The 16683-nt window shown below is 38.1% G+C and overlaps 1 protein-coding gene across 2 annotated transcripts in view; it reads left to right on the plus strand.

Moving 5' to 3' along the window:
- The window catches only part of LOC127967972 (forkhead box protein J3), a 97902-nt gene that overhangs the window by 40058 nt on the left and 41161 nt on the right, over nt 1–16683 (plus strand). For both annotated transcript variants that reach the window (XM_052568739.1, XM_052568740.1), the window contains exon 2: nt 4059–4491. In XM_052568739.1, the coding sequence (XP_052424699.1) occupies nt 4171–4491 (321 nt within the window). In that variant the 5' untranslated portion in view covers nt 4059–4170. The remainder of the gene's footprint in view (nt 1–4058; nt 4492–16683) is intronic.

Consider the following 16683-nt stretch of genomic DNA (forward strand, 5'->3'; position numbering starts at 1 on the left):
GGTTTGGAATGAAATGAGGGTAAGTTATTCATGACAAAATGCTCATTTTGGGGAGGAGTATCGCTTTAATGCCTGTTCCTCTGCAGCATAGGCCTGTAACTGAGTCATTTGTACAGATACCACTGTTAATGAGGGGAGATGCAGGCTACATTTTACTGCCTGGCACTGCAGAGGTGCACCGATTACCACAGCAGTGCATTCCTGGGTGATGTGCATTGAGTCAAAATAGCAGCAGCCCTGTAGCAAGTAGGTGATGCTTGAGACCTGAACATTTATCTGCAGATTTCATCATTCAGAATTCTTGCAGGTATACTTCTATGGGTTGTGGAAAGGTGATGTGAATATTAAGTGCACAGAATGCCTCATTCTGTATGCACCATTTGGCATGTTTGTAATGTATTACTTCATTAGTCAAAGCCTTAAAATACATTTTGCATTATGCACGTGGCATGAACAGCCACACAAATATTAAAATATTTATCCTAAGTCCAAATTAACATCCAATCAGCCTTTTTTGTTATAAGAACTCTTCTATAGTGTGTGTTTTATAAGTTCACAAAGTATTTTAGCATCGTTCTGGTCACTCTGACTTTCCCAAAAAATCAGATGACTTTTTAGTTAAAACTTGATGTGAAAGTTTTGAACTTTGCTTCAGTTTTTTATTGCAGCTTGCTTTCTGTTTTTGCATGCTTTTTTTTTTTTTATCAAACTCTTTTATTTTGATCAATATTTCAAAGTTTTTCTGAGCAATTCTGACTCTGCTGCCCACAGTTTTATCTGCTAGAGTCAGCTTTGGTGTTTCTTGTGAAGTCTTTACTTTTAAATGCATATGGTCATAATCAACGAGGGCAAAGCCTGCAAATTCTCCTTTATTGAAGACACTGTTGTTATCAGACATATCCATGAGACTTTTTTTTTCCTGAATCAATGTCAGTTGTTTGGGTTTAAATGTATTTTGAATGGGTATTGTTTTAAATCATTTAAAAAATAAATAAATAAATGGTTCTCATGAAGTTTAATTTAAGGTAATAAATGTTGCATTCGTTGTGAAAAATAAGCAAAATTCTGTTTAAAATAGTTTGAGATGACATTAGCATGTCACCACAGGAGATTAATTAATGCCATCTACTATTTTGTATAGATTTTTGATGTGTTGATAACGTGACTCTGAAAACCTTCAGAATACTGGCTAACCATATATTTACATTTATGCATTTGGCAGAAAATGTTTTCCAAACGCAAGTTCAGACTGTTTATTTTAGCAGTATATGGATAGTTGTCTTACCTTTCACATTTATAAGGCTGCCGTCTGCCTGGCATTGCTTTCAGGGTGGTTGCCTGTTTGTTGCAACATGCAGCATTTTCAGTTTGTCAATGCAGTTTATTTCTGCAGTCTATGTGAAAATCAGATTGGATGCATGATTTTTTTTTTTGAAGAGTCCACTGCGTATAAATTAGATTTAATTGAATTAGCAAGTGCTCATTTTCTATATGTGAATGACGAAGATGTTAAATTAAAATTTTAAGTTTGCACTTCATTCAGCTGGATCAGAGAGGTCCCATCCTTGCGCTGGAAAAAATCTTTTAAATTAGAGGGTCCTGACTCACCTTTATGGAAATGACAGAATGATGAAAAAAACAGTCTGTCATAGCACTGGCCTCACAGACATCTCATTTATCAGATTTCAGAGGCTCGCGCTCGCTTTCCACCATTCTAGAGGAATTTCAATGAGGTTCCCGAGAGAACTGAGGAGGTATTTTTAAACCGAGGTTCGTCTGAATAATATGTGGGATATTCCCTCCCCAGTGCCTTTTTTCCAGTCGTGTTGTCATTTTCACAATAAGACGTCCTGTGCGAAGTGTAGATTGATTATGCCACCCGACCCTGTGACTATGTGACTGGACACTTTTGCTGCTATTTTGAGCCAGAGAGGGCACCGTGCCTAAAACACAAGGTTGTTTGTGGGTGTGGGGTGTAGCCACAGACGGGAATGAGAGATCGTGCTGCCAGACGACGACACTGAGGCCTGTTTACAATGCAGAGAGATGGAGGGGGGAACAGGGCTTGATGCTTACCTTTTTCCAAAAGAGCACGTGTGCTGCTAAGTTGAAAAATGGGAACACATAAAAAAAATTAGGGGGGCAATGTTAATTTTTGTGTTGTAGCTTAATAAGGTGGTATAAAGAGACTTTTACAAATGCAAGTATTTAATTTATCAGAATACAGAATATACAAAAGGTTTTTATTATTATTATTATTATTATTATTAGACTTCAGACAGGCTAATTATGTAATTATTTGTAGTCCTATTAATTTAGAAGGGGGGGGGGGGGGGGGGGGTGTTGTCCTAACAGGTTAAATAACTTACTCAAAGATCTTTTACTTAAGAAAGGCTTTAATTAAAAAATACACAGATGTATAAAGTAAACAAGTGTTTCGAGATAAGAGTGCAAAAAATTAAAGTTCAAATGAACGAAAGAACAATAGGTAACATTTTACAATAGGGGCCCATTAGTTAACTTCAAAGCAGGTTAACATTAATGAACAATGTGCAATAGCTTATTGTTGCAGTAGTTAATATTATTTGTTAATGTTGATAAATATCTCTATTTATTGTTAGTTTATGTATAGGGATGCACGATAATATCGGCACAATATCGGTATCGGCCGATAAAAGCTTAAAATGACCATTATCGGTATCGGCCGATATGAATATTTCTGCCGATGAGCCAAACCGATATTCTCCAAGTGAAATAATTGACCTGTTTTTCAGATGTGAATGTCTGTCTACATTTGTAAAATAATAAATTTATGGTAGAATCAGTACAGAAGAGATACATGGATTTCTCTTCAGTAAAATTAAAGTTTAAATATATCAGTATATATTTGTATATATATCGATATCGGTATCGGCATCGGCCAAAATTATTTTGAAAATATCGGCATATCGAATATCGGCCAAAATCCAATATCGTGCATCCCTATTTATGTAAGCTACATTTAATAATATTAGCAGATACAAATTTTGATTTTATAATGTAGTATTAAATGTTGAAATGAACATGAACTAAGATTAATAAATGCAGTCATCGTTATTTCATATTAACTAATGTTGATGGAACCTGTTAAGTGTTATTGAACAATAATTACGAATCGGTCAGTATTGGCCTACGGGTAGGTCATGTTTTAGGTTAGATTAAAATATAATAAAAAAGTTTTAAAATAAATAGCTCATTAAGTTTTTAAGTATGAATTATTTGGTTTCATGGTTAAGACTAAAGCAAATCTAAATATTGATATGACAAACAGAAAGCCAGCTTCCTTGTTTACAGGGTTACCAGGGTAACAGTTGCATTTCTGCCTCCGTCAGTGCCCTCTAGTGTCAAATGTGCACCTTCTCATATGTGCTATTTAAATAAAATTGTTTTTAAAGTTCAATAATCATATGAAGATGTATCACTGTTTTTCCGTAAATAAATTGAAGAAATGTATTACTTTTCTCATAGGCTGCCGTATAAGTTAGGATGTTTAATATATTTTATTCCCACTCTTGCTCCTAAATAAATTTTCCAGTTAGCACACATCTATTTTTAGTCGCAAATGCGAATGAAATGCTTGCATTGTCGAGTCCTGGGGAAAGATAGAGGGAGATAGAAAGGGTTACGCTACCCTCAGGAGAATTGGAATTCCTTGTGAACCATTCCCCCATTTGGCTGGCAGTTGTGAAAACAATTCCGCAGCATTTACTCAGTTTGCAGCTCGGATTACAGTTGTGTGAGTCAGCTGCAGGGTGCAGGCCGGAGGTAGGAGGTGGGCCAGACGGCTTGGCCGGTCTGTGCAGCTCAGTGTTTTTTTTTTTCTATGTCTGCAGATCTGCGTCTGTTCTAGAGCTTCTCTCCAAAGAGAAATGCTCTGTTTGAATGTGCTAATTAAAATGACATTGGTTCCAGCTGGAGTGGTTCTAACTATTGAAGTGTTGGCGCATTTCAAAAGCGATCGCTCATATCCTGACAGTGTCAGGCAATATAATGATCCCCTCTATTGCTCTTCTCCACAGGTTTAGTTTTTGAGTGACGCCAACAAAAACAGTGATCTGAGGGAGCCTCCTCGTCGTCGCCGCACCGGATTGTCACCCCTCCTTTGCCGCCGCCGCCACTCGACCTGCCACCATGACGTCGGAGCTGGAGAGCAGCTTGACCTCCATGGACTGGCTGCCGCAGCTGACCATGCGGGCGGCCATTCAGAAATCGGATGCCCAGAACGTTCACGGGCCGGGCATGGCTAAGAAGAGCGCCCTGCTGGACCCCAACACCACACTGGACCAGGAGGAGGTGCAGCAGCACAAGGATGGCAAACCACCATACAGCTACGCCAGCCTCATCACGTTTGCCATAAACAGCTCGCCAAAGAAGAAAATGACACTGAGCGAGATCTACCAGTGGATCTGTGACAATTTTCCCTATTACAGGGAAGCCGGCAGCGGGTGGAAGGTAAGGGAGGTGCTGACTGTAAGCGCCAGTTAATTTGTCATTATTTGCTTTCTACCCGTCAGAGACATTTGCATGCACAAGAGTGACATCCCTCCACTTAAATTCAATCAGTGTACTGAATCAGCCCTGAATTTAGTCAGAGGAGACTGCCAAGGTTAATGTGTGAAATTATTCTCATTTCCTATACCGTCAAGACTTTTTTTTTCTTCCTTTCCTCACCAAGGAGCATTTCAAAAATTTCAAAGCAACAGCAACGCTGCTGTTTTGCAAAGAGCCATTCGGATCTGTTTATGACCATTAATTTTTGTCACAGTGTCTTGTCTTGTGACACAAGAAAATAAAGGCTCCTTTTGGAGACACGTGTGTGAGAAGGAAGTGTGTTGATATTCACCCAGCCAGATCCAGCCACACAAGCCATAGAAGAGAAAAAAAAACGGCCTTTCATAGCTTATATTATTCATGCCAGATGCCTTGATAGAAGTCCATTATGTTGGAGAGAGCCATTGCTGTGTCACCATCTCAAGGAGCGTATGATATACAGAGATGAAGCTGTGCTGATTGCCTTTTAAAGAGCGAAGATGGAAATTGATATTAGAATGAGCTTTCCAATCAGTTGACATTTATTGGCAATAGAATCGGTAGCACAGCTTTATTGCAGGCACACAAGATGTACGTGGTTCATGTCCCCGTGCATGCATGTGTGTGTGTGTGCACGTCTATCTGTTGGTGAGCATGTTTTCACACACACCACCCTCTTTTGCTCTGCTGTAAAACGGATATTTAAGTCAGTGTAGATATGAGAGCAACACATGATTTTGTAAGTTTAAAAATAACGTTAAAGTATGTTTAAGAAATAAATATGTTACTTGCTAACTATCATCAAAATAACAGATCAAACATATGGCTCCATACACTTCCACCCCATTGTTGTCTGTGGATTACAGAGCAGGAGAGTTTCAATTGCATATTTATCAATCCTATTTCCTTACGTTTTCTTCCCTCCAGAAGCATAACGCTTTTTCCCGCTGAAAAGATTTGTATTTGCACATTTTTGGGGTCAACGTGGTGCTTTTACTTATTTAAAATGAACCTTTTTATTCTCTTGCTAGAAACGTGCTCACACTTTGTCCGTGGTACCTGGGAAGATGGCTGTAAGTTAAATTGCTTGCTAGCACCTGTAATGCCTTTTGTGACATCAGCATTTCTCTTTTCCTTTCCCCTCCCCCCTCTGCACACATTTTACACGGTGGGCAGACATAACAAATGGATTTCTGCGTTTTTCACTGAATTCACTGAAATCGCTGTACAAGGTTGCTGCCCTGACACGTTTAGCAAGGGACGGCTTTCCATTTAGCTGGAATTTAGCCTTTTTTCAAAAGCCTTTTTTCAAAAGCCTCATGGAAAGAGGCGACCTACCGCTGTTCTCAATGATGGCTTTTAATTGCCACATTCCATCTCTATATCATGTATTGTAACAGCTATTATATATTAAGAATCTAGCAGTATGAAAGTTTAAATATGCATTCTGTAGTGTGTGTAGTATTCGTTTAAATGTTAAAAGTAATGAATAGTTCGATAATTGGATACAGTTCCTTTTGCTTATTTTTATTTATGTAAATATAAGTTAAGCATATAGCTGAAATCAAAGACACACTGGTCACTCTTTGTGAAAGTGCTTGCGATCCAACTATGTGAAGTGGAAAATGGCTTTCAGGATATTGCAGCACAAATGCATCTCACAGACGGAAGAGCGTGTACTGATGGGAAAACAGAGCTACAGAGTTGGTGTTAAGAATTGTATAACAGCAATACAAGTGTTTCTTTTAATAGACCAGAACGCGCAAATCTCACTCCGACCGCTATTGACTATTATTTTAGAGAGATCCTTTGTCTCTGAAGTGCACGCTGCTATATTTGCGCGTTCGCACATATACCGAGCGTGGCTGGGGTGAATGTAGGTCTGTGTGCAGTCATCGCCCTCTATCTCTCCACATCCCCCCTGAGATGTCGGCAGCAGGAATTTACGACCCAGTGCACGCACACGTCTGTTCTCTATGATAATTCTAGCTTTGCCGGAGAGATGAGACCAGGCTAATCCAGGCGGCAGCAACTCATTTAGTCATCTCAATAGAACTCCATTAGCCAACGCTTTTAAGAAATATCAATAAGTGCTGTCAATAAGAATAGATAATTCATCAAGGTCAAAAAAAATTAACGCTGTATTAGGGGAGACAGATATGCAGCCTGAGATGGATTTTAGCACATTCTGTCTGCAATATTATGAAACTGGTTACTGTAGAGTTGGGTTGTCACTAGGGTTAGAAATTAACTTCTTTTTTTGTTGCAGAATTTTACTTACTACACAAGGGTTTTTATATATATTATATACTAGGTTTTTTTTTTTTTTTTAAATGGTCTATATAGAATAATTCACAGTGATGTGAAATTGAACAGATAATTTGTCTTTTAAAAGAACTTTTTTTTTTGTTTGCTTTTCTGTCTCAATTGCTTTGTAAGGGGACTCTTATACACTATCGCAGTGTGTGGGACTATATTCCTATACATTACTGGTTAAAAGCTTGGGGTCATTAAGATTTTAATTAGTTTTTTAAAAAATAAATGCATGTTTTTATTCCTCAAGAACACATCACATTAATCAAAAGTGAAAATAACTAATTTTTAGTTTTACAAAATATATACATTTCAAATAAAGCCTGTTTCAATTTTATATTCTTCAAAGAATATTGTATCGACCAAAGTACTGTTACTTTTGAAATCGTTAGTATAGAGTTTTTTTTTTTTTTATAGCTTATTGAGGAATGTTTTGGAATGCTAAAATGAATAGGATAAAGCTCCTTTTTCATCTCAACATTTTTGTTGCAGGCAGGTTTATATTCCAATTTTTATTTATTTATTTATTTTTTGGTTTTAATTTTAGGTATAGTCTAGTCTTTGTGTGAAGCTGTCATTTTAGTTTTTATTAGTTTGTCACGTTCATACTCATTTTTAGTCTAGTCAAGTTTGTCAACTAAAAGTGAGCATTTTGGTATTATTTTAGTCAGAATTATCCATGACTATTTTTGTCTAGTTTTAGTCAACAAAAACTGATGACATTTAGTCTTAGTCAATGAAAATATTTTAGTCTTTTTTTTAGTAATGAAAACTTTTTTTTTGTATCAAACAATCTAGTATTACAGCAGGGTGGTGTTCAGTTATGTAGCCACAACACCGATTCAAGTTAATGCTTTGAAGAAATAATCTATCATCCCTTTTGAAAGCTCTTATGTAATATACTCGTCTTTGACCAGTTCTCATAATCCCAATTATCTGCATGCAAGCTACCTCGGTGTAAAGAGTGAAAGAGCAAATGAGATTAATTTGCCGTCTATTGGGTTGAGAGGCTCACTGTTCCCAGTCAAACCCACTTGTCACTGATGAGATGTTTAATGCTGTCAAGATGCTTAGCACCCGTCACCATCTGAGTTTATGCATTTGACACTGAAAGCTGCTTCTGGTGAAGCAAAAGCCATCGCACCCACCTGATCCGAGCGTTTCAGCATAGCCATCCTGTTTGACATCAGACCACTTATATAGAAGCTGTAACAGAGTGAAGGCTAAACCTCAGTTTAAAAGCATTAAATGTATGGATGTTAGAGGATTATGGAGGACCCAAGCAACGCGAAAGCTCTTGTTATCCTCCGAGAATTTTCAATCTGTTTACAAAACAGGTTTGTAATCCAGCCACAGAGCAGGCCGTAATCTGATCAGGCACTCAGAAAACGTGCAGTGCTAGCAGATGTGACAGCACGGCCTGCTTATGATGGCTTTGCCACGGCTGCTGCTCCACAGAATACACAATGTGGTTCTGGCACTTTCTCGCCTAATTGCTCCCTGATGATTTACCAGCATTGCTTCGGGAAGCTGGGTGACTTTTCAGGTCATCGCTCTACTCACTTCGAACCCAAAGTCTGAATCTCAATGTGCAGGAGACGGCTCATCTGAAGAGCCGCCGAAAATCCCAAGCAGTTCTCGCATCTTAACCAGTTTAAATATGCTTGAAATGTTTGTTCTTGAATCTCTTCCATCGCTACTGGCATGATATTCTCACGTTTTCACACCTGCATGCCGGCGAAAAAGTGTGCAAATGCTTAATTCCTCACAAACGCAGTAGCCGCTGATGCTCCAAAGCTGTTTCAGCCTGCTCTAATGGATAAATGCGGTTGGCAGGTTTGAGTCTTGCCCTGTTTAAAAACGCTCCTGGCACTTGTGGAGTGTCCGGACCTTTTTCTTTGATCTCATTATGAAATGCAAATGCTCACCAACCTAAACAGATCAAAGGTTGCCCCTGCTGCTGGGCAGCCAACATAATGAAAACCAGAGGCGATTGACCATTTTTTTTTCCTAATAAGTGATTTGGGGGACTGCTTCACACCCCCTGAGGGCGTTATTTACTTGCAAGCTGGGAACATTATCTCTTAAGTAACTCAACAGCCCAAATCCCAGCTCCCCTTGCTTTTATTTAAATGTGGAAGCACAGGTATTGCACTCATCATATCTCTCGACTCAGGCTTGGTGTGCGGGGTTTGGAACATTAAGATGTAAAATTGCTTCAGCACACTCTGATTTTAAGTTTAATCCTCCAGCCAGGATCATTACGCTGTCGGGCATTTCATTTTTAAACGTCCTCCTGATATGAAATTATTAAAATGCTAAGATAAAAGTTGTCTGCATGTTTTTTTTCTGCCAACATTTTCTAAAAATGTATATTTACCTTATAGTCCTTCAAAATTTAAAATCTAGTGTGCAGTTTTAGGTCTGTTGTTGCAAATATTGAATTTGTAGCCTCTCTGTGTTGTTAATTGTGGCAGCAGCAGAAGTGGATGTGTCGGTGGTGGGAGTACTGGTGATTCATGCCTTAGCCAGTTTGATCCTGCTGTGTGGTTGGCTCCCGTGTCAGGAAGCTCCCGCCTGGCCACCCGCCCACCAGCCTCACCTTGCCCCATCCCACTCGTTCCCCGCCGCTCAACACAAAGTAGGTGGGCAGAAAGCGTAGCGGCTCACCAGGTGGAGCTGGCAGAGAGGGCACTCGCTACACCTCGCAAAGCACCGAGTTTGCTTTGGAAGTGCTTTTGGAAGAAACTGAGATTTTGAATCACGTTAACCAGTACTGCTGTTGCCATGTAATCGGCCCTGTTCTACTGTTTTTTTTAATTAAGGGAAGTACTACTTATGAATAATTGGCAGATACGTCAACCAACTAGTTGGGTACTCTAGGGAGATATTTTTAGTCTGTACACTGTAAAAAGTTTGGAGTAGGATTTACTTGGAAAAAAAAAGCTTGGAAACAATTCTCACTCAGAAAAGGCTAGATAATTTACAAAAAAATTGACAAGTAAAAGCCTAAACATAATTATCAGTAGCTTTTAATAGAAATGTTTAAGTTAAGTTTACTTGGGAATTTCCATTAGATTTTATTGACTCTTTGTTTGTAAATTTTACAATATGTAATGCTTATCACTGTAAAAAAAAAAAAAAAGTGTGCTATTAAATGTCAACAGTGTTACTGCACTGAAAAAAAACAATGCGTAAGATTTACTTAATTTTTCTTTCTTTTGCAAATTTTGCACTCATTCATTAAGTAAAACTTAAGCATTCAATTAAATAAAATCTGTAAGTTTATAAAATTTACTTTAACAAGGTAAAACTCGAAAACAACCATGCTATTAAAGCATGTGGTTCACTTGCAAACATGCAAGTAAGTAGACAAACTGTTATCCTTTTAAGATAATTTGCCCACTCAATAAAATTAATAGCCAAATGAACACAGAAACCTCAATACTTGGTACACCATACATAATGACGGTAAGACTCAGTGAACTGTGTTTGAGTATGAATGGGTCATTTTGAGTAGAAAATTAACTCTAGATGTCAGTATGTTACTAAAACTAATAACAAAAGCAGCCATAAAACAGTATAAATACTACTCAAAAACAAGGAAAATCTTAACATTTTTAATTATTCATGCCCCAATGCATGATCAGAAATATAGGATCATAACCTTGATATTTACTTAAAGAATCCTTGAAAACATAACAAACAGTTCCAATTAAAATATACTTGAGTTCAAACTTTAATGTCTACAAGCTTAAATTGAGTACTTGCATAGAATTTACTTAATTCTTGCCTTAACAAAATTAATGTAGAAATTACATTTGTATTTGTGTAGTATTTACCACAAAATAATTTTTATCGGTGAGACATTACTGTTTGGGGTCTTAAAGAAGTTGTGCGATTTAAAAAATAATTTAGTATTTAATTTACTCCTGTGATTGCAAAGCTTAATTTTCAGTATCTGTTTCTCCAGTCTTCAGTGTCACATTATCCTTCAGAAATCTGATTTGGTGCTCAGATTAGGAATTTGTGCGATTTTTGTAAAAAACAATTTTCAAGATTTCATGTATAATTAATAAAAAAAAGGCATTTATGTGAAATATACATTTTTGTAACATTGTCACTTTTGGCTAATTTAATACATCCTTGCTGAATAAAAGGAACAAATATCTCCTTAGATCTATCTTGTGAGTAAACTTACTGACAACAAGAAGCCCATGATCCCTACTGAGCATGTAGGTGTGTACTTCACCCACTAAACATCAATCATTTGTCCTCCATTGATTGATTCAACCCTATCTACGGTGATAATGAGGCCTGTTACACAAAGTCAATACCTGACATGGAACATTTAATGCTGGGTGAACTTAGGTGAAATGTCGGCCTCTTTAGCTTTTCTTTCTGCTTGTATAATAGCAGCTGCCTTTCCATCAGACACTTAGGGTTTAAAAACTATTTTCAACCAAACTGATCTGTATGTGCTACAAAGAAAACAAAAAACTTAAATATTGGTCCAATAAGCTGTGTGAGTACAATGGTGTTGTTTTGTATTGGACATTTGAAGGTATGCTTTTGAACATCACAGCTGAAGAAGGGGATGGCCTTCCTCTCATACCTTTTATTTTTCTGTCTACATACATTTTCACTCCTACCCTAAAGTTTTTCCATAATCCACTTAAAAAAATATATATATCTAATAATTCAGCACCGTTATCATTCCAGCCTTTAAACGAGTCAGCGGCTTCCCTCATTCTGGCGTGGATGCCCGGCTCTTTATTAATTGAGGCCGGGATGACCTGAACATGGCCTCTCATCGCTGATGTGATTTGGCCCCAAGAGAGAGGCGCTGAGCCATGATGAATTTGCGCATGCTATAAATAGTCTAGTCCTTGGTATTCACCTATAACTCCAGATCTTGTCTCTGAAATCTGCTTATGCTGGAGTTGGACTGTCACTGCCACTGGCATTATGCAAAGAAGAAAAAAATACAATTGTAATTTTGATGAACGGTTTTGCAGTTCACTTTGGAAAGATTTCATTTTAGATTAATTAATTGATTGTGATTCTCCCCTTCTCTCTTTTTGGCCTCCATATCATTGTTTTGAAATAATACATTGTGTCTATAATAAAGTAATCCAGAGTTATTTCATGTTAATAATGTTATTTTCTGGAAATGCTGAAATGTTTTGTTTTATTGCATAGACCTCTTCTAAGATGAGCATGATTTTGATTTCTGTATAAACAAACATTTAAATAGGACCAACACATAATATAAATTAATATATATTATACAGTGCTTCCCACAGGTTTGAAATATACTTGTTAAGAATAAGATGCCAATTTACTTGATTTTTTTAAAAGAATATTTGTATTTATTGAAATTCAATTTAATTACATAGGCTACTATTACATTTACATTACGCGAGGCCAGGTCATCTGGCGCAGCACCCCATCACTCTCCTTCTTGGTAAAATAGAAGTTTGTTTTACCATTTCATGTACTGAAGACTTAAGACATTAAATTTAAGAAAACTCACCCGGAGGGATTTTGCTTTATTCGCACACATGCTCCTTAAATATATTTGTATATTTTATCTATTTTTATTTGCGACCGAATCGCCTGCACTGCTAAGCCCTGTCTTTGTCTGTGAAATATCCTCCGCATCTCTGCATCGCACATTGGAACATCAGCGGGAGTAAACAGTACTCGGTAACACTAACAGTAAATCTTACACCCTTTTAAGTGTTTCCTCTATTTTTTGTATTTGTATTTGAGCATGAAGACCCAGTATAACAGCAGATTTGAATGATCTAGATGTTTGCATGAGGAGCACCTCTTCCAGAATGAAGGCAAATGCTGCACATACATACACAATAGTACTTGAGATTTGAAGTAATTATCCGTAAGCTGCCCATTTACTTTGCTTACTCTTTAGCAAACCTGACCTTTTTTTTCACTTTTTTTTTTTTTTTTTTTAAACTCGAATTTTAAAGATTAAGCAGGCCTGCCAAGACATTAATAGTACAATGCTGAGTTTTAACAAAGGGAAATGTGCCATGGCAGAAATGTTTCATCTCATTTTATGCCCGTCTGACATGGTTTTAGCAGGCAGGAGCTGCAGACAGAATGGCACCATGTGTGTGGTGTCACTGAGGATATGGCACACTGCCCAGAGACTTCACATAGAACTCCCACATCGAAAATGTCATTGAGCTCCATGTTTTTACTATCTGGGTTTTGGGTGACTTTGGTTTGTCTGTGCTGGTAGCTGGGAAGGCCAGGACTTTGAGGTCTAATGAGTTAGACTGGGCTTTTTGATCCCGTGCCTGTTTTTTCCCCCTCCTTTGACTTAAATTCCCGCTAGGAAACAGCAGAAATTACAAGATCTCTGCTTCAAAGCAATATGTGTCTTTGGATTATTTATTTCATTTTTGCCAGAAACCCAATTTCTGTAATCATCTTGAGATTAGAAAATGCACTCCACATGCCTGGTATCATCATTAGTTTGTCGCAACAGTATTTATGTATCCACAGGCACCCTGTCCTTACAGAATTCACCCTTTACTCGGGAGAGCAGAATGGCAGTGCCTCCTAGCAGTAAAGCACAACCAATGATGGATGAGATGCCAGGAATCAACGCGGTCTTCTTATCCCATAGCCATTGACAGGCAAAACTCCCAACATCTTTGCATCACTCTGGATAATCGCAGGTCATAGCAGCCATGAATATGACACATTAATTCCTCACTGATGATTGCCTATTCATCAATGTCAGCACTCTCAAAACACTTTTTCCATTCTAATTTATTGAAGGAAACTTTGGAAAAATGCATGTACAGTAGCACCAAAAATGTTTGCCCACTGCAGTCATATTGAAGAACTGTATAAGAATTGTATTATAGATAGCAAAACGTCAAACAAAGTGGCACTTAAAAATAACACAAGCACACGTTGTAAGTAAAACATTTCAAAAAGAGATTGGTTTTAAATTTTAAAAGAGTAGATATATTGTTCAGTATTAACATTTAAACAAGTTCTGGTTATCAAGAAACACTACAGACATCTCTATAATAAATAAATATATATATACCGACCGACCCCACCCCACCCCATAGTAAAAATGTGTTGCAACACATCATTCTTTATTTGCAGATGCCACTGGCCACTTGTTTTTTTTTCTAATGGCAATAATATACAATCCTTTATTGGCGTCTTTTAAGTGTTCAAATACTTTTGTGGCCCTGAAAACTATTTTATGTGCTATACAACCAGGCTGTGTAGGCAATCGCCTTTCATTTCAAGGTGACGTGGGCCGTCTGTAGCAGTGGAGACTGGTCAGCAGGCAGAGAGAGACGGGCAGAGCTACTACTGCTGGTTGCCGCCCCTGTAGCCTCTGTCCTCCTTATCAGAGCCAGCTGGCTGCAAGGCCACAACCTCTCACTGCCAACTAATTGCCTCTGAATTAGACAATTAATGTGGCCTTGTAGTGGGCTGGAGTGTCTGACTAGAGGGACGGCGGTGAGCAGAAGGGTACCCGGCCTCTCCTCACCTCAGCAATGTATTATTTATGGGTCGTTGTGCTTGACAGTTTTACATTAACTTTGCTAATGGACTCTATAGGAGGGTTGTGACTTTTGGATCTGTGTTAAGTTGAATACAAATGGGGAAACTTGGGTAATTTTTTCCCCCCTCTCTTCTTTGTCAAAGCACAAAGAATCTGCTATTTTCTCTTCTCCGCTACAGTTTAAAGGAGAGCGTTGCCTGAAGAGAAAGACAGTGTACGAGCTTCAGATGGATAAAGGTGTTAAAGACGGGTCCCTGTCCACCCTCAGCGCCCTCTTCGCTGCTCCTGCAGTGCATTTCTGTCGATTGATTAACGGCCTCTATTGTGTGAGGGATTCTTGTCAGTCCGCAGTCGTAGATGAATGCAGAGTTTCCCTTACTTTTGCCAAAACCGCCTCTCCGAAGTTTTTTTTTTTTTTAGCCCTTTCTTGGAAGCGAGCATTGCCGTTGCACCACTGTTAGAGCCTCTAGCAGATTGATTTTGTTTTCAAAGAGCCTAATTGTCGACATTGACTTAAACAGTTGTGTTCTGTTGATCTGCTTGTGCTGATTGTAGGCCACTTGCACAATGAAGTGTTCACACAACAGCCCCTGTCTTACAGTAGTGTTGAGAGATAGGGCTGCATTGTGCATATGGGAACTGGATGGTCACCTCTGCTCCCCTCATTAGCTCCATTGGCTGTAATAGTGGTTATTGACTGGATGGAGCTTTAAGCACCTGTAATATTAATCGCAGCTCTCCCAGGTGCAATGGATGAGTGCTGCGTTTGCTAGTGGTTCTGAGGACACTCTTCTCGCTGGGCTTCATCCGCCACTTGTGTGCAGTGGCCATTCCAAACTCTGGTTTTGCTGGTGGCCCTCACATTTTCAGTCCTGTTCCCATTTTTTTTAAATCTAAAGCACCAGTGAATATTGAATTTATGTATTTTTTTTTTTACATTTGGAGCATACTAGAAGGGGACATAAAAAAAAAAAGATGTGATATTGCAATACATTGGTCACAATATGAAATTGACACATGAAAATATTAATTTAAGTATTAATTAGTGTGGTTTTCCTCTCTTTTAACATCAGAGGTACTCTGTAGGGATGCACCAATTATGAACATGAACCTAAATTAGTCTGTTGACACTGGAATTTGTTTAATGATGTTAATTTAGTTAATTTACTTGTTTTTGTAATGAAATTAAAGTCTTTCTGTATTATTTCAATTATAACTACTATGTGTAATATCATTTAAATGCCTTAATGTTCTTCCTTCAGGGGAGATTTGTAAAATATTTAACCAAAAACCTTTTGTCACATCTAGATTTTCACCCATTACCTGATTTCACTCACATGATTTATGCGTGTCTGTTTGTTTTAACGTTTTAACAAGAGAAAAACCTGAATTTAGAATGAGATGTAAATGTGATTTTCATTCTGTGTTGTGTTTGTTGAAAGAGCTGCTTTTTGATTGTTCTTTGCAAATTGTAAACTGTAAAAAGAGTATGACAGACCTTCAGGAGATATTTTAATTACATAAGTCCTTATGCAGAGAGGAATATGTTGTTTACTTGCTAGGCTATATATAAAATATAATAGTGCCTCTTTATTTAAAAAGGTAGTAAACAACCCTTAAAATACCACAAATTCACTCCTGTTTGGACAGACTGCTCGCTAACCACTTGCAGTTTTTAAACGCTGTTTGAAGCTAACCACAAACCAATCCCCCCCCCCCCCCCCAACATTAATATCATCTGCTCTCTGCACAACTTTCTTCTTATTTTCTTCCTCATAGCCCTGTTTATAAAGGGACTTCTCCCACGCAGCTCCTTAACCCTGTGTTTTATCTGTTGGCATGGACCTAAATTATAACATTTAAATGATTTTACTTCCCACCAATCCCTGTGGCACGGAAAGGCGACGGCTGTACCTTCCTCTTCTATAATACACAAAAAGTAATGCACAAGCGTTTTGAACTCACTATGCTGAGTAGCTTTACCTCCACTCTTAGATGAACACAGTTTCTATGTCTCTTTCTGACAGCAGTTTTGAGGCGCTGCTGAATAAGGCCCAGAGTGCCATTGTCAGTGGCTGTTGCAGGATGCCGCTCTGAGCCGGCTGATAATTAATAGGAGGGCCTGACAAATGGCTCTCATCAGATCGCTCATCTGGAACTGAGAGCACATGAAGGCTTTCAGGGAGGATAAACTGGGAGAGACGTCTCTTTGCTTTGTAATCTTTTATAACCTTCTG

This window comes from Carassius gibelio, chromosome B11 (genome assembly GCF_023724105.1).
Source record: "Carassius gibelio isolate Cgi1373 ecotype wild population from Czech Republic chromosome B11, carGib1.2-hapl.c, whole genome shotgun sequence".
Taxonomy (NCBI): Eukaryota; Metazoa; Chordata; class Actinopteri; order Cypriniformes; family Cyprinidae; genus Carassius; species Carassius gibelio.